This window comes from Lethenteron reissneri, chromosome 16, assembly GCF_015708825.2.
Source record: "Lethenteron reissneri isolate LAM-NWPU_2019-01 chromosome 16, ASM1570882v1, whole genome shotgun sequence".
Lineage (NCBI taxonomy): Eukaryota > Metazoa > Chordata > Hyperoartia > Petromyzontiformes > Petromyzontidae > Lethenteron > Lethenteron reissneri.
Genome location: NC_083794.1, coordinates 2,105,717 through 2,129,918, shown reverse-complemented (window position 1 = coordinate 2,129,918; position 24,202 = coordinate 2,105,717). Strand labels below are relative to the sequence as shown.

At 44.3% G+C, this 24,202-nt stretch overlaps 1 protein-coding gene across 1 annotated transcript in view; it reads right to left on the bottom strand.

Moving 5' to 3' along the window:
• The window catches only part of TDO2 (tryptophan 2,3-dioxygenase), a 130,869-nt gene that overhangs the window by 80,832 nt on the left and 25,835 nt on the right, over positions 1-24,202 (bottom strand). Inside the window, exons 3-5 of the mRNA XM_061552202.1 lie at positions 20,233-20,323; positions 19,513-19,583; positions 6,301-6,428 (exon numbers count right to left, since the gene is read on the bottom strand). Of these exons, the coding sequence (XP_061408186.1) occupies positions 6,301-6,428; positions 19,513-19,583; positions 20,233-20,323 (290 nt within the window). The remainder of the gene's footprint in view (positions 1-6,300; positions 6,429-19,512; positions 19,584-20,232; positions 20,324-24,202) is intronic.

Below are 24,202 nucleotides of genomic sequence, written 5' to 3'. Positions count from 1 at the left end.
CCGGGTTTAACACCTCGGCGGGTGTGGCGCGTATGGGCTGCCCGCTCTCAATCACTGTGGATGGTTCATCACGTATTTGGACCGTATTCTGTGTTATTCCTCTATTCCCTCCTGGTATAGCCGGTGGAGGAATTGGTCGGAATTGGATCGATTGTTTTTGACCTCCCATCCTGCGATTCTCGTGAATGTTCGCATCCATACCTCCGCGGTATGTGTAACACCTTCCCGCTAGGTGGTTATCTTCCCATCTCTGTGCGTAATTTGAACCTTGCGTGTGTCGTGGGATGGGGTGTTGATATGGTTCTGCTCTGAACCTCTCCCTCCTACGATTCTCCTGCACCCTTGGCCCAGTGTTTTTCCCATTTGGGTGCCAAATTTTTCCTGGATTGTTACTTCGCCATCCCTGTGGGTAATCTTGACCTTGCGCATGTCGGGGCATGGGGTGTTGGTATGGTTCTATTCTGAACCTCCCCCTCCTGCGATTCTCCTGAATGTTCGGCTTTGTGCCGCTCTCATTCTCGTGCCAACCTCTCTCTGGGTTATTTTGCCATGTGTGCGTGCGTTTCTGCTGCTCTCTGCATGGTGGGACTGCTCGGTGATTTTTATTCCTCTCTGAGAGGCTGGGTTCCTCATCCCTCTCCCTGTGTTCTGGATCCGAATTATGATTCTTAGCTCTGTATAACCATGCCATGTACGCCTTGCTCTCTATGCGGCGTAAGGATGCGGTTTCTGGATTCAAAACCATTCTCACCCTTTCTGTAATCTCTGGGCTCAAGGATTCAAAAAACATAATTTTGAACATTTTATCCCCTTCGTGGTATTGATTCACATCGCCTGCGTAATACGCTCTTTTAAATTGGACGAGGTAGTCACGTGGATCTTGGTCCATGCCCTGGGTCATCGATTTTACAGCATAAAACCCCTCAGTGAGTGTCGAATATTCTCCAAACTTCCGAATCACTGCCAGGCTCAATTGTTTAAAATCATTTCTAACCTTGTGTGGTAGTGACTTTACCCATGGAATAGATTCTTTATGTAAGGTCCGTTTCAACAAACTCGCTTTTTCATCCCGTCTCCTCAGCCCTCTAATCATTGCCTCCTCTTCCACTGTCGCGATATGTGTGTGGATATCCATAGTCTTATTGTGGGGGTCAAAATCGGGAATTCTGACTAGAGCCTTGTCCATCAACTTAAGGGTTTTACTGGTGAACAGGTATTCCGAAAGTTGATTGCTGACAGCGTCATCATCAAACAAGTTATCATCAGGCAATCTGTCACTTTGGTCTGTGCTGTGTCTCTTGTGTTTAAGTGGTGTGCATTTCCTGTGTGCGCGCCCAGGGCCGTGTCGCTCGTGTTGCCATTTCCCTTCAGTTTTTGCCTCTGCCCTTAGTGTACCATGTCCTGGCGATTTTACTTTAACTTTTGTGCGATCAATCCCTGGACTCTGTCCACGTACCCAAGAGAGTGATTTGATGTTACTTCCATATTTATTCTGTGGCTCAACGTCTGTGAGTTTCGCTGGTGTCGCGAGCTTTGATTTCTCCTCCCTCTCGAGGGTGTGAGGACATTTCTCGTCGTTTATTAGAGACGATTTCTCTCCCGTTTCCTTTCCAAATTTTCCCTCATTCCACAATCCCTGTCTGTACGCCTGTGTGAGAAGGTATGAGTCCTGTCCTGCCTTCTCTGCAGTTTTTGCATCGTGTTTGCCTTCGTTACTTTTTATCCAGTCAATTAGTTTCCCCCGAGGTGTGTTCGTGTTATCGATACAGCTCCCTTCCCATATGTCTCTCTGACTGTACTGCTTTGTAACAGATTGGTCGGTACGTTTAAATACGACCTCCCCGTATCCCGTAACCCATTCAAATATTATTCTTAATCCTAGCATCTTAAGTATGGCAAGAGTTACCTTAATATTTCTTTTCAGAGTGCATATAAACAATTGTATCACAGGATGCGTCAGTTCAACTCGAGCAAATAATCTCAGCCCAGCTGTCTTTGTTATACTCTGCTACTCTGGTATTTCCCTTCAGAGCGCGTTTTGTTTGTATACCCCCGTTTACAATCACAAGGCAACGTTAGTTCACAACACTTTGATTAACACATCAGTGATTCGTTCCTGAATTCATGCATAAACTGTCTGCGAGAGATCCCGGAAGACGAGCCCCCATTATGTTGTATATGTTGGGTATGAAAATTTGTTATGTTGTATGCGTGCGTGGGTGAAATTATTATGTTGTATATGTGGGTTATGAATATTCAGTGGAAATAATAATAATTAAATGAAATTTGGCCAAATGTGTAATTATCCGGAAATATGTTAATTTATGTAATTACGCACATTTTAATTATGCCAATTCGAGAGGTAATCGTATTAATTATGCGAGTGGGTGTAATTATGATAACGCAAGTCGTTATGATAACCAGACCCCGGTTCACCCCGTTATCGCTTTAACATTTACTGAGTATGTATTAGTGTGTTTATTAAGGTCACCAAGTTCAAATCTCAACGCAGAAGCAGATCTTATGCATAGATTTCAGGAAAGAATCACACAACCACTTCTGTATTGATCAATTTATTACTAATTCAACCTTAACTATGATATAGTATGCGAACTCTCAATCCCGGAACGTCAATACGGCATCAATACAGTATCATCAACGATTGTCTGATTTCACTTTGACAACGGCACATGGATCCCGCATAACGCGATGGTTCTTAGTGAGAGAGAGAGTCGTTAAAACATGCAAATATTATGCTAAGAAAACCTTAACGTTAATGAATGATTATACTCAATATTGTTCACGCAGTACCGCACTCCTTATTGATCATACGCAACCCTTATCACGTTGTTAACACCTTGGGTCACGGAACAGTTGAATATTCTGTAGAGGATGCGAGTACGTGCGGCGATTATGACTGAAAGATACTTGAAAGATTATACGGCGATAAAAAAAACACAATCAAAAACAGTTATTATTCTTAAAGGCACCAATCTCAACAGATACATCGGCAGGTTATCTGACAACAGAACGGCCCGGAGTAAGGGCCTGCGACGGTGCTCCTTTTCCGAAGCTCGTTATCTTATACCAAGTTTACTAATTGGGGACCAGATCACCTGATAAGGATCCGGTGGGCCACCACTCCCCACGTGAGCGTGGCTCGGCGGAAGGAGGTGCCAAGAATCAGTTCGTATTGATGGATCTGTTGGGAATTTATGCGATTAAGAGTACAGCCCACTAAATATTAAAGATAAAAATTAAGAATACTCTTATAAACGACGGAGGGCCATCACTCGGTCTCGTTGCGATGCTTTCCAGCCACGGATGGCTTATGGGTTCGAGTGTTTTTGAGTGGTAAGAGTTGTCTTGAATAGTCAGTGTTCGGAGTCGATTCTTTAGGTCAAACAGACGCCTGGTGGTCGTGTGGTGAGGGGGCAGTGCGCGTCATACGTATCAGTCGATCCCCTGTCACCGTGGCGAACTGGTTCGGATGGCTGTTGATACGCTGTCGCAGTTCGGAACCCGGTCGGTAGGTGGCGCCCACAACTCGCTCGCAGCGTGCAGCTCTGGGTTGTCGTCGAACAGCGATGCTCACCACTCCGGTGGCAGCAGAGACCCCCGGTTCGGCAGAGGTTGACGAGCTGAAGATGAGTCGAGCCGACCCGCTGGTCGCAGCTCGCTCCTGAGTCGACCCTCCCGGTCGAGCTCGCTCCTGGGTCGACCCGCTGGTCGCCCTCGCTCCTGAGTCGACCCTCTGGTCGCACTCCTGAGTGGACCCGCTGGTCGCACTCCTGAGTGGACCCACTCTGGTCGCACTCGTTCCTGAGTCGACCCTCCCGTCGCACTCCTGAGTGGACCCTCTCGTCACACTCGTTCCTGAGTCGACCCTCCCGGTCGAGCTTCTGAGTGGACCCTCCCGTCGCACTGATTTCCAATGCTCAGGATCCTTTACTTTATGCCGAAAATTCCCCCTGGATCCCGCCCACAAGGCGGGGCTTCTTCCGATTTTTGCTGTGTCAGGATCTGTCCGTAGGCAGGTGTGTCCACGTGTGTGTCCGTACGTCCGTATGTCCTTGTGTGCATCACTCACGGTATTCAGTTGTCCCACTCCCTCCATAAAACCCACGAGCAAACAATCAGATGTTACAAATTGCCTCGAGGTCGTCTCTCTGTCTGGGCGCAACATTATCTCCTGTCTGGCCTTCCCCATGAACCCAAAACACAGACGTCACAAATGTCTCATAGGCGTCTTTGTTCGCACCACCTGGAGGGAGGGGCAACGCTCTCTCCGACCCGGCGCACAAAGAAATGGCCAAAAGTTTTAAGTTAACATTTGTCCCTTACTATTTCACAGCCATGATTCCGCATGTAACCCAAGGTCTGTCGTTTCCCATCGTGGTGCCCGACCCAAGTGGAGGCGTCTCCCCGAGCGTACACACACTCCCATCCCGCGCTGCGGGGATACAAAGACGGCCGGGATCTCCCTTTCTCTCCGACCCTGGGTTTAACATCGTTTTTTTATTATGTATTTATATTCGACCTGGTGGTGATTCATCCCGTTATCCTGGCTTTTCATAAGTTTTACTTTTGTCTTTTCATGCATATGCTTCGGGTCGAGTTGTATAGAAAGCATTAAAGTATGGAAATAACATTTCATATTGACTTAATGATGGTGATGGTTCAGTAGGCGTACTTGTGACCTGGTTTAATTGGAGTGGGTGTGAATATCAAACTTTAGCCTACCCTGTTGTTAAATTCCGACTTTAACGTTACTTTAATAGCAATACAGAATAATTGAGCTTTTTGTCTTAACTAGGCGAACGCGAACTTCTGGTGACCCCCGCACTGTCTCTGCCTCCCCCCCCCTGTGCACACAGCCTTGAGCTGACCCACTTAATTTAATTCTTGGCCTTCTTGGGTTTATCTATGTTTCCTCAGCTGCAGGAGAACAAGGCGTGCTTCTACCTCCCTTTCTGTGTGCACGTGTTCTAATTAGCTCGGAATCCCTAACACACAATCAGTGATGATTCCTGGCTTTCTGTGGTTATGACTTAGACAAAGGCCCTCTGCTTCCTTTCACTGCCTTTGCCTTGAAGCAAGGTTGCAATTCTGTCATCCTAGCCCTCCTCTCGTTCATTACTTAACAACACCTGGTGTTTTGCAGTTTGGTGCGCTTTGGTGTGTTTCACTCATTAAAAAAAACAAGTAAAAAGATAATATATAAAAATCATCAAATATTATTAATCTCAATTATGGAAGAAGGGTTAGGATACAACAGCTAGGGGCTTCAATTTTGTTTTGTGTTGTGTTCCGGTGGTTCGTCTCGCTGTGCAAGGTATAGGAATGAGCCAGGATGGCTGAGTTTTATAAGGGGGGGGTGATGTAGTGATGTTAAATGGATCACTATGGTGCGTAGCGCCAAGTGCTGTAGAAATGGGCGCTGAGGCTAACACACTATGCAGTACCATACAGTGGGTCACGAGGGGCATGGTACTGGGTGCTAGCAGAAAGGAACCAGATGAGTCCTACCGACAGAGTAGGGGATAGCAGCCTCTGCCAGCGCCGCAGGTAATTGCCACAGAGTCGGTCACTGGGGGAGTGTGGTGGGGGCGGCTGGCAGTAGGGGGGGCATGAGTCACCCCGGCACCGGATTAAGCACGTGATGGGCCGGGGTGAGGAATGTGGGCGAAAGGTGAACGAGGGGACACGGGAAGAGTAGCTGAGAAACGTCTTGGATAGTTCCTGAGGGGGGCGTGGTTAAGGGTGGAGCAAGAGAGGCAACAGGTGTAAGGTGGCCTGGAACCTTCGGGAATATTCCCGAGGTAGGCGCGGCCGGAGATGGAGCCAGGCCGTGCCAAGAGGATTAAAAGGGAAGCTCCAATCGAATATCGGGGCTGTCTGAAGGTGGAGTGGAACTCAAGTGCTATGTCTACGTCTTCGACATTGTGGGTTAGACAGCATGTTGACTGCTCTGACCCAATTATAGTTTTCCTGTATGTAGTACCGGGTGTAACGAGAGTGTCAAATATGTGTATTAGTCCCGTGTGTAATGTTGCCTAAGTGTAGAATAAAGTTTTTGCCTCTTAAAAAGTGGCTCTGCAATGACTCACTACAGCAGTAGTAGGGGTTTCAAAAGGTCGTGGCTGTATAATGGGAGTTGGTTCTAATATATAATTAATGTACAGCATTGTGGGATGCTATTAGCATGAATGACGCTAAATGAAAGTATTAGCACAAAGGCGCGCTAAACAAGATCTCAAACTGAGATTGTATTGAATGTTTTTTGTTCTTTTGTTTTACCTGAAATCAAAGAAGTCGAGAGGGGTCATGGTTTCCATCACGGAGAACTGGTCGACGAGCAGGTGGAAGATGAGGGTGATGCGATGCATGCGCGACACCACCTTCAGCATATTCCGCTCGTTCTTTATCTGCGAGACACAGGGACATTCAAGGGAGATATACGCATCCACCACGCAACACACACATGCAGCAAAGATTTATAAACTAGTCCTTCAACTGTAGGAACAAGAGCTATAAGCAGTGCTTAGTTTCATCCAGAACTATCCAGAATGATGTTCTGGGTATTATTTTGGCAGGTCACATCCATCTCGCATCATTTAGGCCGCATTGTGCCCTATACTCATATATGCCTATTTATGGGATTATAGGAATATAGTGTACAATAATAGTGGATTATTTTGGATTAGTGTACCTTGTGCTCTAGCATTAGTGCCTTCAAACGATAATTCCCTACACTAAGCCAGCCTCGCAGTATCACAGTACATGAGGGGGTTAACGTGGACAGCATTCAGCTCAGTCATCCCAGTAGTGATGTTCACATACTTGTATCTCGTAGTTACGCAAGTCCCTTTTGGACCCCTTGCGCTTAACCTTCAACAATGTGTATTCAACCCTCGATGAAGCTTGGAGAGCTGAATGGAGTTCAGAAGAACTCACGAACACCTTGTGACAGGCCCAACACAGAATATCCCTGGGTTTGAATTTCCGCAAAGTTCATGGGCCACACTAAACTGCATCAGTAGATGTGGATACTTTGTGCACAAATGGATCATGCCATGGGTAGGCATGATGTACCTGTTGCCCCACAGGATTTATAACAATGACCGGCTCACTCGGTGCGTCTATATTGTTTTAGTTTGCGGTTCTGGTTGGGTACATTTTCTATCTCCCTCCCATCCGTTCCCTCATCTTCCCCTCCCCTAAAAATACCACGTTCCCCATCGTTGCCCCTACTGCGTGACTGGAGCAGTGAGCCCAGCCTCCTTCCCTCTCCCAATCTCTGTGGGCACCTGGCCTCCGGCTTGTTGTCCACGAAATATCTGTACCCCCACCTCTCCCACCATCACTCGTGCTTTGTAACGGGCTCGTGTTCAATAAAAAAAACATATGAAAAATAGATATTAAAACAAACTCTTCAGTAGCGTGCGACTGTGGTCATCCAGAACAGACGCAATGCCCCGATCCACAAATACAACGAAGGCATCGCAGTGATACTCCTGGCACGGTTGGTCTGACTTGACCACCTGAATGTGAAATGTTAGATGTTGCTCTGCATCTGCATGAGCAGCCTTACGAAGAAAGAAGACCTCATGTCAATGTATAGATTCATGCCAATGTATAAGATTCGTTAAGCAAGCAGTCGTCCATAAAAGGCCCACAATCACATTCTGGTGATTCTATCCATAGAAATCTAACACAGGTCACTGGGGTTCAAATCATTTTGCTAACAACTGCATAGCTACACCCAACAAAGACAAAGATCCCCCGTATCACCTGTAAATACTGTTGGGATCAAGTTCTGTTAGCGAACACCTATAAAGGCCGGTATTGTGACACACGAGGGGATGGGTGGCCAACACCATGCCCGGCCGCCTTTGTCTCCCCAATGGCGATGTTTACACACTGCACCAGGTACTCATTTAAGGCTGAGTCGATCTAGGGGAGGCTCAGGACCGGTTCAAATATTCATCACTGGTGTTGGCCGTAAGCGGGAATCGAACTCAGGCAACCGGGTTCGCGGGGTTCATAGCGCAGCACGCTAACCTACACTACTGTTCCCCACATAGCTACACCCAACACACATACAGTACATGCATATGCACGCAAACACACGACTCTGAAAACTCGAATAAAAGACCTTACAGACAATTAAAATGAGATTCGTAGTTTATTTCTCAAATATGTTTGCCCTACCCAGTTCTCAGAGCTAAACATATATATTTTTTATGTTGATGATTGACGTGCAGTGAATGACTCTGTACACGGTATGAGATATTACTGTCTGCTGCTGGGTAGCTCCATCCTTTCCAATGTGTCATCCTCAAGGATCTCACATTCTGTCCACTCGAGAATAATTAATTTACTAATAACGTGGGCTATAATTGCTGGTAAAATACATTTCCTCGCTGCAGTATTTTATTTACATTGAAATTAGTGAAACTGTAATTTATTGCAAAGAAACACTTTGGGCTGAGCGGGCCATGTTTTTCAATGTCCCATCATGTACTATACTGCAATCTGGAATCCAAATTAACTTGTTTTCTCTGACCGCTTAAACATAGAATCTGTCCGTCCTCTAGTTTCAAGATGGCAAGTTCATCTTAGGGCACTGCACCTCTCTGTTGTAACTTGCATGGCAACTAACGTACTACATTAATTGGTTAATTTTCATAACTGACTATTGTTTATGTTTCTGAGCAATGATTGGGTTTCACTCCACTTGTATCGGAATCTTGTTCGATGAATTTTACTCTGATATAACTGCTCCTATCATCTGAGCTGTGTACATTTCTGAGTAACCTCAGTCGTTTAAAATGCACAAAAAACAGACAAACAGCAACCACTGAAATCCACCTGGGCAATCATGGGAATTACAGTTGTTGTTCACGTTTATGGTGACTTTCAAACCGCAGTCCACTCACTGGCATTAACTGTGTATCTTGTGTTCTCCACAGGGAATGCATTATTTGCTCCGCTGTGGGTCTCCTGCCACCGTTCTCCCATTCACATGTTTCATTGCTTCTACATACTATTAACATGCCCTCCCTTTGTTAATGCTACCCCCCTCCCTTTGGTGCTGCTGATCCTGCATAATGCATGGGCATAATATGACTTTGAAACCCCCCCCGCCCACCTCCTACGCATTTTCCATGAATATGCTAAATTCCTCTTGATATGCACATTCTTTTGTTAAGGCTCTCTTCTTCTTCCACCTCCAACTCAGCTTATATATAAGCTCCTAGCTTGGCAGTGTCTCATTCTTCACCTGAAGACGGCTGCTTGCGTTGTAGCCGAAACGTCGTGAGAATTATTTGATTTTATTATGTTTTATTTTTATTATTTTATTACTTCCCTTCTACGTGACTTTACCGAAAGAACCAAGAAGAAGGGTAAAGCAGTTAAACATGTTGTCGCATTCGCAATTGTGACTAAATTATCACACTAATCAATTTTATTTTTATTTTACCAGGTAAGGCCCAATGAGCTAATAGCTCAATTAAGTGGCATATTGTGCAGAAATATATAGCAACTAAATACTCTGAACGCATATTTCTAAATTTGGAGAGAAAACCCGGAGAACCCAGAGACAAATTCACGCGATCACGGAGAAAACATACAAACTCAAAATATGCAGACGTCAGGGTCGGGATCGAAACAACGACGTCCTGTATACCAGGCAAGGTAATTAACATCTTGCCACCGTGGCACTGCTGAACTGACTTCAAAAGAGGCAAGAGCTCTTCTCTTCAGAAGTCTGTGCCAGAGTAGTTCTCACACCATACGATTGCTCCACCAAGGGAACTGGACATTTGCCCGGTAAGCTGGACCTGGAGTTGGGACACCTCGCACTCAATGCTTAAAAAAGTTGGCAGCTGATATAAGTCGGATGGATTATTTGGCATTGCGACTAGAAGACTGGCTTTCCAGGCTAATGCCGAGTGGCACGCTCAGCCAATAATACCAATAGCAATACCTGCCATTCGCCAATAAGTGACGGTGACGTCACCACGGCGCCTGTGCCAGGCCAGGTGCACTTTGGTGGGGAGCGGTGATACAATGTGTGGTTAGCGCGTTGTGCTACGAACCCGGCCTCCCAGGTTTGATTCCCGCTCACGGCCAACACCAGTGACGACAATCTGAACTGCTCCTGGGCCTCCGCTAGTTCGACTCATCCTCAAATGAGTACCTGTTGCGATGTGTAAACATTGCCACCAGGGAGACAAAGGCGGTCACACATTGTGCTGGGTCCCCACCCCTGTATGTACCGTGCCGGCCTTCATCGGTTCTTACTAATAGCACTTGCCCCGAAGAGTATCTTAAAGCTACATGGGGAATCTTTGTCTTTTGGAGTGAATATGATTAGTCGATGCCCACATGCGGTCAAGCTTCGGCAATTGTTGGCGCCGGTTCTGATTGCCTTCCAACGTGTGTGTGTGATTTCTCACTTCCATGAATCTAATTGCTCCCTATTGGTCAACCATGTTATGTATGCTTATAATCCGGTAATTGCTGCTCACTTTGAAAACAAGTTGGAGGTGCTACTGCTGAACGTGGAGCATGCCACTGAGAAATGGGGCCTTACCATCAGCCCCCTAAAAAACAAATCACCTAACTTGGTAGTTTGTCATCAACGACTTTCCCCCTTCCACTACCCATGAGTGATAGGGATGTTGTGGAGATTGGAGAAGTTTCCATAACTGGGCAGTGTGCTAAAGATCAGCTCCGGTTTGGCAGTGGAGGTCTTACTCCGAATCAATTGAGCGGAATTATATTTTCATCAGCTGGATACATCTGTGTGGAAGCTACCTTGACTATTGCTCCATACAACGGTTCGGATCTTCTCGGCCACATTTATGCCATCCCTTCTCTACTCTTGTAAAATGTGGATCCATCCTAGGTTTAACAATACTAGATTGAGTAAGGATCTCACATATCCTTGAAAGATATGGACACAGTGCCATCAGTGAGATCCTCCAGCAAGCGAAACTGTGTTGGCTGGCTCATGTAGCCCGCATGCCCAAACAGCTTCTGTTTGGATGGATAGAGGGGGATAAATATGCATGGCACAGGCTAGAGAAAACATTTACTGATGTGGTACAGATGGACGTGGTGCTGGTTGGACTTGCTGATAACGAGTACCAGCAGTGTCAATATTGGCCTCTGTGGAGGAGGTTCATGAAGCACACTACTGGGCAGTTGGAGGCAGTCACCCTTCAACATCAATTCAGGCAGAGGAGTGATGCTCACAATAATGAGCCGAACACCAGGCAGCTAAAGCGCAGCAGGTGGTTGTTGATGTTGTTAGAGTTAATCTGTAAGAACAGGTAATGCGCGTGATGTCACTCCACATAACGCACCCCCCACCCCCGTCATTAATATTCATGAGGGGGTGGATTTTTACACTCACGCAGAAGAAGGTCGAGCGGAAAGACGTTTTTTAGCAAATTCGCTTTAAGTTTGACGTTTCTTTATTTAAAGTGAATCTAATAAATAATTCTACGCAGCAACGAAGTGGATTTGGTGTCTTTTTTATTTCTTCAGCACTTGGGACAGAAGGTAAGTCTAATTTATGCTTCTATATTATGGTAAAATAGACATTTATCGGTGATTTTCCAGATATGTTATCGAATTACAATTAGTTTACACCCCAGCGACCAAAAGTAGAAGATAATAAAGTATCAGAGCAGTGAATTTGAACAAATTGAAGGTCAGTTATATGCAGTGCTACAGTGACATGAAGTGAAGTGTTTAATGACGTAGTGTTGTACAAGAATCAATGCCATTAATACAGTGCTACAGTGAACTGCAGTGAAGTGTTTTATGACTTCGTTTTGTGCCAGATTCACTGCCATTAATACAGTGCTACATTTAAATGCAGTGAGGTGTTTGATGACATACTTTCGTGTAAGATTCACTGCCATTAAATTTACACAATTTTTTCGTAAATAATAATACAGCTTCCATCCTAGGACGGGCAAACAATCTAGTGTTCTATTAAGCAGTAAGGTAGGAACTACAAGAGCCAACCCAGATGTGGCAAGAGTGCTCAAGAGTCAGCTCTAGAAACTTACAAATTGGGGGGAGCAGTCCCAAAATTTCAAGCTTTTTAAAATAGGGCCCAAGATTATTTCTAGTTACCAAAAAAGGGGGTTTCAAGGGGGGCGTAGATCACCCCCACCCCCCCCCCCTTGGATGTGCCACTGAGAGTTGTCCAAACTCCGATGAGCACGGATGACTACGTACATAAACATATACACATAACAAACTAGGCCAAACCAGTGCTTCATACATCACCAGTAACCATTCAGAGGCGAGGAATGCTCATTAGCGTAAGACAGGGTTGGAGCGATCTCAAAAAAGGCAAGGGTTGTGTTTTTTTTCTCTTCCCATAAGGAGCGCAATTGTGTCAGGGTAGGTTTTCATGCTGCACATTAGGTGCACGACAGATCTGGCCATTCGCAGGATCTTGGGGTGCCCCACACTCATTGGGACATAACATCTCAACTTCAAACGGACAGCAGCTGATTTGGGTTTGGATGGATTATGTGACTGCACAACTCATACTGGATTACCAGGCCAATGCCTAGTTTTGACCAGTAGTTCTGACAACCTTGCCTCCAGAGTATGGTGAAAGCACATTTGTACGTATGCATGTATGTGGAGCTCCTTTCACACCCTACGTAGACAACCGTTGTGTTTATGCATAATAGAGTGTTTTTTTGGGTTAGATCGTGTAAATATAAATGTATCGTTAAACCCACCACCACCCAACATGGCCAATTAGTAAGGTTTGTCATATAAACAAAACATGACAATGTTTACAAAACATTTAAATGTTTACGTGACAAACCTAACTGATTGGCTGTGTTGGGTGGTGGCAAGTTTAACAACACATTTGTAGTGACATCACGGCATGTCAACGTGCAGTGCCGGCCCTAGAGAGGCACGGACGTGTGGTGTAACAACATCGCGGATACCACAATGGTGTGGGTGTAGTACCGGCCCTAGAGGGGCCCGGTGAGCGCTGATTGATAGCGCTAGATGGCACCACGCTTTGCGTGCAGTGCCAACCCTACAGTGTGTGAGAGCCGGCCGAAGGATGAGGTTACTCAAGGCCATGGCACTCTGGTTGACCCGGGAGAACACGTGACGAGTTAAGTCTACAAAGGGACCCCCAGAGGGCACTAGGAGTGGTCACGTGATTGGGACCCAGATCCTTCCCGAGGATTCTGGAAAGTGGTCGTGGCCAATGGCGGAGCTAGCCATGCTGCAGAGAATATCAGCCAGGTCCCGAGAGGGACTAGGGTTGTTGTTCATCCTGGAAGAAACCTTCGTCTATGTTCTTCGTTCAACGAGTCCCCAACAGGTGAACATGGACCCAAGCTGTTGGTCCCGGTCCGTAGTAGCAGTTATGTTGTAATTAGTCGAGTTAGCCTGGTGGTCACCACCATAGATTGTTATTCTGTTAAAGATAAAGTTACCCCGTGTGTTGGAGTTGAATAAATGTGTTGCCTCCAAGTCTACGTCTGCGAATCAGTTGAACTCGCTACACATTTATATTTACACGATCTAGCCCAAACAAAACCTATATTATTAATAATATTGGTCGCGAAAGCCTGGTGTTAAACAGTTTTGTTTATTTTTCATTTATTTAATGCATTACATAATGTTATACTTGTAAAAAGAAAAGATAAAGTTGCAGCCATGCAATTGTTGACCAGTAGCCCAGACAACCTTGCCTCTGGGGTATGGTGAGGACAGCGTTTGGTGCTTTATAATATTACAAAAAACATAACTGGGAAATTATAAAAACTTCCCCAATGTGTTTTATATTATGTTTGACGTAGCCGCCGATGATTGAGATCAACGGACAGCGGTGAGGATGTTATGTTCGTTGCTTTTTTTTTCAAAATAAGGGGCGTTTGATACTAATTTTGCTTTTAACTTTTATACGAAATGTACTCAAATCACTACGCATGCATACGCTACGTAATTCCAAAGTGCATTGTTTGCATCTGTGTGTATACAATTATAAAAGTTATGAAAGAATGTGCAAACGCAGCCAGTTCATATACATTCTGCTCTAAACAGTACACTGTTGTATTTACGAGATGCTTGCATCCTTCGTGCACTGACACTTTTCCTGCACTCGTGATCCCACTGCCAGTGGCTCAGCAGAAGGGCAAGATGCTCGCAATTGAAATATTGTGTGTTTAGATCCTAGTTGAGGGTTGACTTAGCCCATCAGCACCATTCCAGGGTCTATAAAATGTGTACCACTTTGTGTGGATTTTCCCTTGTCATTGGGATGTGGATTTTTTCCAACTGACTCAGAGTTGTAAACAGGAGATGAGCAGCAAATCGCTTTGACTTTTATTGTATTCTCATCTAAGAATTAAATGAAGGCGACTGTGGATCAACGTAGCCCATGCCGCTCAAGTTTTTCAACTGCTCTGAAGACTATAAAGGCTGTCCGATAAATAAACACCAAGCAACGCTAAGCCTGAGTGCAAAGCGGATGTCACGCCTAGCAACTGACACAGATCATTTAGGTCAATCAGTGTTGTGATGATTTTTACAAGCATTAAAAAGGGAATAAACTGCAGGGGACAGAGAGGTTAATGTGTCCCGTGAATTTTTGTGTAAACCAACATACAATTAGAAAATGATTACACGCTCTTCTGTTGTTGTGTTATCTATTATAGTCTTAGTGTTCCATTCAGGGAATAGTTGGCAAATACCACTGACAAAGAGGCCTCTGCGTTCTCCCATGAAAATTATGTTGATGATGATAATACAAATAATTGACTCACATAAGCTATAGAGAAAAAGTGGCAGATGTACTAGGTCATGAAAATGACTTAATAACAAGCCATAGATGTGTGGCACATTAGGAATGGACCACTCTTTTAATTATTTCCTCGTGCAGCAAGGGAGTAAAGTGTGGTTTTGTGAAAGTCCTTATGTGCTGTGCAGTGCATCAATGCACGTGTGTACACCAGCGTGTGATAACTGAGTTGGGCCTGTAGGTGGCTGGCAGGGTTATTGATTAACCGGACTTGTACACCAGTCACGTGGTTAATGGCGACTCGTTTGAGGATTGCTGCGTGTGACACACGTGCTGTTGCATTTTGCAGGTAAAGGACCCATAGGTTGTTTTTGATCGTTATAGAAATGTTCTAGACTTGACTTCAAGCTTGGCTTTGAATTGTTATTTTGTGATATATTTAATAGGAGGGGTTTTAGTATTGTGCACTGTAAAGGATGACGTACTGTAGTTAATAATTGTAATTCTCTAATCTTAATACTGTTTATTCTATAACCATGCCCATGCACCCAGAGTATGACTACTTGCAATGCTATTGAGAATAGTACAGTAGTAAGTTGTACAATGGTGACAAATACAGTTCGTATACTGTACAAATACAATATAGATAATGGGTGTAAGATACCGATATAAGTGGATGATATAGATAGACATACAGCTTAGGATTAAACGAATATTCGAATCGTGAAGTGCAAGGGTTATTGTCAAAGACAAAGATGGTTTATCAGGAATAGAATTGGGTTGAAGAGAAACTGTTATTGATTAACGAGACTGGTACACCAGTCAGCGTGGTTAATGGCAACTCGGTTGAGGATTGCTGTGTGTGACACACGTGCTGTTGCATTTTACAGATTGACCAGAAAAAATGCGTTTGCCCTCGATTTGGAGCACCTACCAACGTCCTTCATTTCGAGTGTGCAACAGATGCCAGCTAAGATGATCACACATGGAGACAAATTTCAGGGAAGTCAATGCAGAGCAATGTATTTGAACCCCAGTAGAACGCCACAGCAGTATTTGTCATTTTGATCTGATTAATAACTGCTTATACCTCTGAATGTGCAAGGATATAATGCAGTGTGCCTTGTCTACAGGATACAGATTTTCTCTTCTCGTAGCTCTGAATATGCGGTAAAAATATACAGTGTCTCAATACAATTGTTAGCTCAAAGGTCGATTACATTCAACATGTTATTTATGAAGTGATGCTTCTGATCTATTAAATTTTTAAACAAACTTCTATATCATGAGTAGTGCAGTTAGTCGATTGATAGGTCACGTGTGGTGGGGAAAACTGTGCGTACTCCCACCTCTTCTAAGACGTGCCTAGTGTGGAAGAGTAGGCCAACTCCCCTCTAGATAGGCCCTCGTGAGCTCCCTATCGTTGAGACCCTTCCATCAGGAGTGGCGTGAGCAAGCAATTGTAAGGACTGCGGTTTTGCCTTCACATTATTTTAAGAAATATAATTTTCTTTCATGCGCCAGAAAATAATGTGCATGCAAAGACAAATAAATGTCTCCTATTTTCCCTCATAAGCTGCTGAGGAAGGTGCTGTGAGCTAGTATACTACCAACAAGGTATACAATGGGTGTTGTAGCCTGCACGTATGTTTGGTGAACTTCTTTTGCACTGTACGTAGCCAACAGTGCTTATCGGATGTGCGGGGGAAGGACAACGAACTAACACAAAAAGCAGTTCTAAAGAAATTAGTTTTCAATCTAGATTACTGAAAAGTTCATAGTTCCAGGGGCTTCCTGATATCGGAACGAAGTGCTTTCCAGACAGTCGCGAAAGCGCATCTGAAAGTGCGAGCGATGCCGTGACCGTCTTTGTTCGATGGCCAGCCAAAAGCCGTTGCCAGGATGAGTTTGTGTGATGATGGTTTATGCCTTTGCCTCCCCACTTCTGATATTCTCCTGCTGCATTATTGTTTAGTGTTATATAGGAGTGTGGTCACCATTCATGTAAATCGGACCTCTCACAATCGCTAAGGAACCACAGAGGAACTCGAAGGCGAGCAGCCAGCTGGATAAGCCGGCGCTACCAATGATTTTCCAAGCTCTAGAGTCCTCTGTATGTTGATGTGTTTTCAGCCGATAAGCGAATGTTTATACACGTTTAGGCATTTTGGTAAATGTGCACAGAGGTGGAGAAAGCCTTGTTTAAATATATATACAGGCACGTGTATGCAATTCCCGAAATAAAATATGGATCACACCAATGACATACTTCAAAAAATATGCAAGCTCACAAGGTTAAAAAAGAAGGGTTTGGTGCAAACAATAATTTCCCTCTAAATTAAGAATACTTTCGCAGTTAAAGCCCTACATGCCAGTGACTAGATATCAATTATGACTAAGATGTTATAAATACAGGAATATGCCCTGTGAGCTGAAACAAACACATTCTTAATCTAAAATAGTATTATTATTTAAAGTATGTGTTGGGTTGGGTACATTTCGAGAGCTATATTTAGCAGATTCGCTAAATAGTTAAACAACTGACAAGTAATCGACTCATAGACCGTATTTAATGAATAACCATTACTCAGAAAGGAATCCAGACGTTGTGGTCGGGATCCCTCTAGCACTGCAGTGAATGCCAGCCATCCGTCTAGCACTGCAGTCAGATACCAATCATCCATCTAGCACTACAGTCAAATGCCATCCATCCGTCTAGCACTGCAGTCAGATGCTGGCCATCCGTCTAGCACTGCAGTCAATTGCCAGCCATACATCTAAAACTGCTGTAAATTGCCAGCCATTCGTCTAGAGCTGCAGTAAGATGCCAGCCATCCATCTAGCATTGCAGCAAATGCCAGATGAGTACCGAAGCAGTGGTGACTGAGACACAAATACTCCACTGATGAAAGCAGCATTGGCAGGAATGTGTGGTATGTAAGTTCTCCCGCATCAGTAATTGGCTTGCAGCTTCACTTATGTACAACGTTATGCATTCGGCTTCAACAGCAATACACAGTGACCCTACAAGTAAGAACCAGCATTCCCAGTGGATGCCAATTATAGTTTTATTGTTTAGACAAAAAAAGGCGCTGCTATCAGAGGTGGGTCACTTGCTTCATAGTGCGCGTGTGTTCATGCCAGCTAGATGTGTACTTTCGTCTATGTTCAGTCTGCCTACCAATTAGTGCTTCCGTTCCAGTGAGAATGAGGGCTTAGTTTGGCTCGAAGTCACTGCCAGTGCACTGTGTCCCACAACTGCGTGAAAAAACAACGAGAAGTGTTCATCGTTTTCCCTCAGTGGTGGTTTACACATCCTGTGTCGGGCTGAGAAGGGCCCACTTTCAACATGAACAGTGCGTTTACATAAGCAACTACAATGCTATGTCTCGGATATTCTCTATACCTACGTTTTTGCTGTTTCCTTATAAAAGAAAGGGGTCTTTAAGTGGACCTTCGCCGAAGGCCAATGTTGGGATTTTTTTTATTGTACTATCATTGCAGTTGGCTAGGTGGTGCAGGTTGGCTACGTACGGTGTGAAAAAGTTCAACATACATACATGACAAACTAATGCCCATATGTCTGTACTCACTCAGCATGTTGCACGCCAGGTACAAAGTGAATGACTCATCTCTCCCTGTGAAATTAGTATCAAAGCTTCTACAGAGGTATCAGAAACAGCTGTAAGAAGTCATCATGTGGCAATGTTCCTCATGATGGAACCTTCCTGTCTATACAGAGTTCTCAGATGGGGTATAAGTGCCTAGTGCCTGGGATGTTGAAAACACAATTATAATGAAATAGCAAAGGGTGATAATATACATATTCTGCACTATTACTGTTACTATGCTTAATTGTCCAGGGAAGCTTCACTGAGTCTCAATACTCTTCTTCAGGATGATTCTGCCAAGTGTATCACACGTTGCTACGTGAAATAAAAATTTAATAATTTGCGGGTAATTGTCAGCATTGGCATATTATTGGCCAATATCGGTGACATTATGTGTGTGCTTTATTAGCTATGGGAGGAAACGAGAAAACCCGGGGGGAAACCCACGCATGTAAAGGTGGTTACGAATAAATGCCCCCATTCTTGTAATTTCTAGCATGATGTAAATCCCATTACAGAGGTATCAATGAAGCTAGGCTGATTTTTACATTAATAGCCCTAGCAGTAAGAACATCAACATAAACTTAGCTTCTATTATTGAGGATTACAGAGATGTGCCGAGCACCAGCAGGCTGATAATTTCTTTGCAGCGGCAAGGCTAAGGGTTACAGTCACATCTTCACAAAAATGAAATGAAACATCCCAGCCAGGTGATCACATTCCTTTGTTGGTATTGTAGATGTTGTTTACCAAAACACATACAAAGCCGGAAAATCCAATGAAGCATGAATTAGGATATAAATGATTCATGGTGAGTGTTTTGTGAGTCATATTCGTGTAGCTATAATGCCAACAGTTTAACTATAGCCCTCCACCACCCAACAAAGCCAAATAAAATCAGGTTGTCAGTTCGCCAGCAGAACTGGAGGAGTGCTAGAAAAGCAAGGAAATGTTCTGACAATTTGTTTTATGCAACATCGCTGGAGATTACATCCAGCGTCAGCAGGTGTTAACGAGAGCTTCACTCTCCATGGGATTTAAATTGTGTTGGTTCAGGGAACTTGTGACATGGTGTAAAGTTTTAGAGCTTACTTGTCTGTGATAAAATATCTGTCGAATAGAATCCAGCTCCCAGAGAATTTGCTTGAACCACAGTTCATAGGCTGCAACACATGAAGGGTAAACAATACGTTATTTTTGCTCACATTTATCACAAAAGTACCATGCATAGAATTGGATAGATTATTACAGCAATATGTGTCATGTTCTCATGATCTTTTCTAAAATTATGTTTTTGTATACAGAACACCTACTGGTCGAAATTGTTAAATAAACACAATAATAAATAAACACAACAATTGCCACGATAAATTGTTGTTTCCTTTGAGCAGAGAAAACTGATGCATTGTGGTTACAAGTAATGCATGTCAACTCAAACAAAGGGTTTGTCATTAAGTGTGATTACATAAAAAAAAACTGTAAAACAGCAATTGACGTTAATACTGAAAAAAGTGAGTTTAATAACATTCAGACTTCAGCTAGGCAAAAACAGTCATATAGTAACGTTAATGGTAGTTCTTCACGTGACAGGTGCTCGTCATAGATGGTGTTGTGATGTTGGTGGTTCACCCTGGTGGATTGTGATGAAGAGATGCTCGTCACGGATGATGTTGTGATGCTGTTGGTTCACCCTTGTGGGTGGTGATGAATAAGTGCTTGTCACAGATGGTGTTGTGATGCTGGTGGTTCACCCTGGTGGGTGGTGATGAACAGGTGCTCGTCACAGATGGTGTTATGATGCTTGTGGTTCACCCTGATGTGTGGTGATGAACAGGTGCTCATCATGGATGGTGTTGTGATGCTTGGTGCTCTCCAGGACTTGAGCATCCAGGATCTTGTGAAGCTGTGGGAACAAAGCCATAGCGCCCCAAATTACACGTTAAGACCAGCTCGCCCATTGTTAAAGGTTATGACTGTGCTCACAAAATGAATCGGGGATTTGTGCAGGCTGCGGAATGGATATCATGCAGGAGAAGTTGCAAAAAAATATCTGTAGCCTATCGTAGGCTAAATGTGTCACTATACTACATATTACACTCAATCAAGATAAAGCAGCACTGTGTGCAGCCAGGGCCACTAACGTATTATATAGCATCCTCAGACTGCTGAATAATGACCACAGCAGCTGTAAACATTTAGTTGGAACCCCGCTTTGTTTTATGATCTTATTCTTTCACATTCAGGTGGTCAAGCCAGATAACCGCGTCAGGAGCAGCGGAGTCTATTTCTGAGATGTCTTCGTTGTATTTGTGGATCAGGTATTCCGTTGTTATACATGGTATGGTCTGTTCTAGAGGACCACAATTTTTTATTTGCGTGGATGCGGTTTAGAGTCGACCATGAGGTTTGTGGAAACATCAAAACCAAGGATATGTTACATTGGGTCACCATGGTCATCACTCAGGATGATAAACGTGAATGCCCATGGTTAATGGTTACCCTTGAGGGTGTTTGGGCTGAGCCGTCAGCTGGGAGTGTTCAGGCCCGTCCATCCCCTCCCTTCCCAATGCTATAGGGGCTGCATAGCCACGAGACATCTCATAAGGAAGGGGTGGGGGGGTCTGCGAACTAGACTACTTGATTAAGGGCATAGAGAAAACATAATAATTCTCTAACTTCATATCAGACTTCCCCACTGACGCATGACAACGTTATTTTTTGTTTCATTATTTGTCTGTAGATTATATTATTTGTGGGTTCTGGGAAAACGAACAGTGCATATAGAATTTTAATAATGAGGCCCAAACTTTGTCGTTGTTTTGTATACAGAAAATGTTCATCCTGTTCTGTCTGTTGGCCATGTAATTAGCACGTGATTTTATTTATATATCTTCAGGTCCACATGTCAAAAGATATCTCAAATTTTTTAATAAAAGAGAGTATTTTGTTAAAAAAGTAGGCCCTCTTATTCATAAATGATGTCTTCCGAATTAAAGGCTCATGCATAAAAGCAATTGTAAATGGCGTGAGTTTACACTTTGGTGCCACGGTGGCGAGATGTTATCGACCTCGTCTGGTATGGAGGAGGTCGTGGATTCGATGCTGATCTTAACGCCTCTATTTTGGAGTTTGCATGTTTTCCCCCTGGTCGTGTGGATTTTTTCCAGGTCCTCCAGGTTTTCCCTCCACATTTAGAAACATGCGTTTAGAGTATTTTCCTAATGTAAATTTTCGCGTGATAAGCCACTTTGTTGAGCTATCATTATTGGCCAGTGGCTTCTGAAAAATATCGATATAGCTCATTGGGCCTTACCTGGTAAAGTAAAAATACTTTACTTCTGTTATTGAATACAGAAAATTCATATGCTGCATTTAATAATGCATTGGTCATTTAGAGGGAGCAGTGTTAAAGGTATGCCAGCTGGTATTTTGAAATGATCTGCTATGATGCGGTCCAGCTGTTATCACTGGGGCAGCTCGGGACAAAGCATCTCACTTAGAAAGCAAATTGTCGGTGTGGTCAATTGCGGGTAATCCCACCTCTTCCAAAATGTCTGGCCATCGTGGAAGAGTAGGCCAATATACTATCTGGATGGGCTCTCTAGAGCTCCCTCCCTCTAGCGGAGGGCTTTTCCACCAGCAGCAGTGTCATTGTAGGGCTGCACATTTACCTTGTGTTTTCCCATATCGTACCACGATATTATTATTACTAATAGTCTACAGTAAACAACTTGGCCTCGACATGCCCTAAGGAAGCAAAATAAAATGTGTGGACCCTACACTGATAATTTATTCAATGGAAGTTTTAATAATGCTATTTACATTTCGAGCAAGTCACTTTTCATTACAAGTCTGCATTGGCAATTAAATTGGACATCTGTGACTACTCATCGGATTCCTCCAGTTTAAATGAACATTGTGATTCTGAAATTAAAGTGAATGTTTGGCATTTCAGAGGAAATCAGGGTACCCAAAGAAAGGTGATGTATATGAGGGGATAATACTCCGAGGTCCACGTAGACTGTTGCACTAATTTGCTTTTTGTATGACAATCTCCTGGCCAACTTGTAAACCCAGCACATATGTAGTAAGTTCGAGGAGACGAGGTCGGAGTTGAGGCACACTCTGTTTATTAACTCAGTGACAGGCACAATAGTTGAAGGGGTAACGGCCCCTTCACCCGTACTATGGGAAACCCACCCTAGTACTAAGCCCTCTGTCCTGTTCCCCAGTCCTTCTCTAATGGGCTACGGGAGGCTGACTGATCTGGCCCTGGCAAGCACAGATCTCGGCACCAGCTAAGCCGGCCTTGCCCTGACAAGGGCAGAGGTCCGGGAGCTCTTGGGCCGCGCCGCTGGCTTACCCAGCTCGGCCCTGACAAGGGCAGCGAGACAGGGGAGTCCCAGGGCCTAATCTCGGAGTCTTCGATCTTCACTGGTCAGCTTCGTGTCGAACTGCCTCGAGCTCTCTGGCTCCCCGCCTTTTATAGGGATCCCCTCAGAGGGCCGGGGGCGTGGGGGATAACGGATGCGGACGTCGGTGTGACCACCCGTGTGTGTGAGTGCAGACACCCCTGTGTTTGTCGTCCGCCGTTTCTCCCGTAATAACCCCTACACATACGTAAAAAATAGCCAGATTGTTAAAGCAATTTTTTCGCACCCACATTGTTTGTAAATTTTTCAAATTTATTACAATTGTGTTGTTGGCCTTTACGCCACGAGAAGAGGAATCCATTCAGGAAAAACTACACCGAGGAATGCCCCCTATACTCTTAGTTCTTTCGGTAAAGTCACGTAGCTTCTAATCTAGAATGAATGCCCCCTGTGTTCGACAGTGGCCTGTGGAAGAGCTGATTCACAGGACTTTCCATCAAAACATCTTACAAGTAGTCTGTTTATCTTCTAAGCTTGCGGCCCACGGGCCACATGCATCCCATGGAGCTCCTCGTGGTGGCCTGGTTCCAGTTTGTCAAGGGTAATGTGTGGGGTCATGATGAGTGCACATCCACGATCTAAAGCTTGTGGCACACTGATGTGAAGGAGGGCTGCTAATATGGCCCACTAACTCGCCTGGGTTGCCCATCGCTGTTCTAAAACTTAAATTATAACAAATTATTGTAGCTCAACGAAGTGGCTTATCACGTGGAAATTTACAGCAGCCATAGACTCCAAACGCATGTTTGTAAATGTGGAAGACCCAGATAAAAATCCACGCGACCACGGGGAGAAAACATGCAAACTGCAAATATGCAGGTGTCACGGTCGGGATCGAATCCACAACCTCCCGTACACCAGACGAGCCGGTTAACATCTGGACGTGAAACAAATTCTGCACAGTACAGAGCACACTTTCCCACACGCTCTCGTATGAGATTGTCACTCAACAGACAAACTCACATTTCAAGCAAAATGTTCATTAGATCAGTAATTCAAAATGGTAATTTATTTGATATTTGAGGGAGGAGGAGGGGGGTGTAATTGTCCCTCCATAATACCAAACCAAACCTGATTAAGAGTGCCACTCATTTATCAACCCCAGAATTGTGAATCCCCTCCCTAGGATTTAAACGTGCGAACTACCATCTGCAAGGGAAAAGGCTCTGGCAAAGTTAGGCCGAGCTGGCTCCCAATTCACAATACACATCGAACAATAGCAAAGTATCTGATGGCAAATGCTCGATTACACGCACCATTTTACAATTATGAAATATGCAACATCAAACCGACTGTACATCTTTTGCTGTGCATGGGTAGTTTGGCGTCACATTTCTTCATGTTGAATG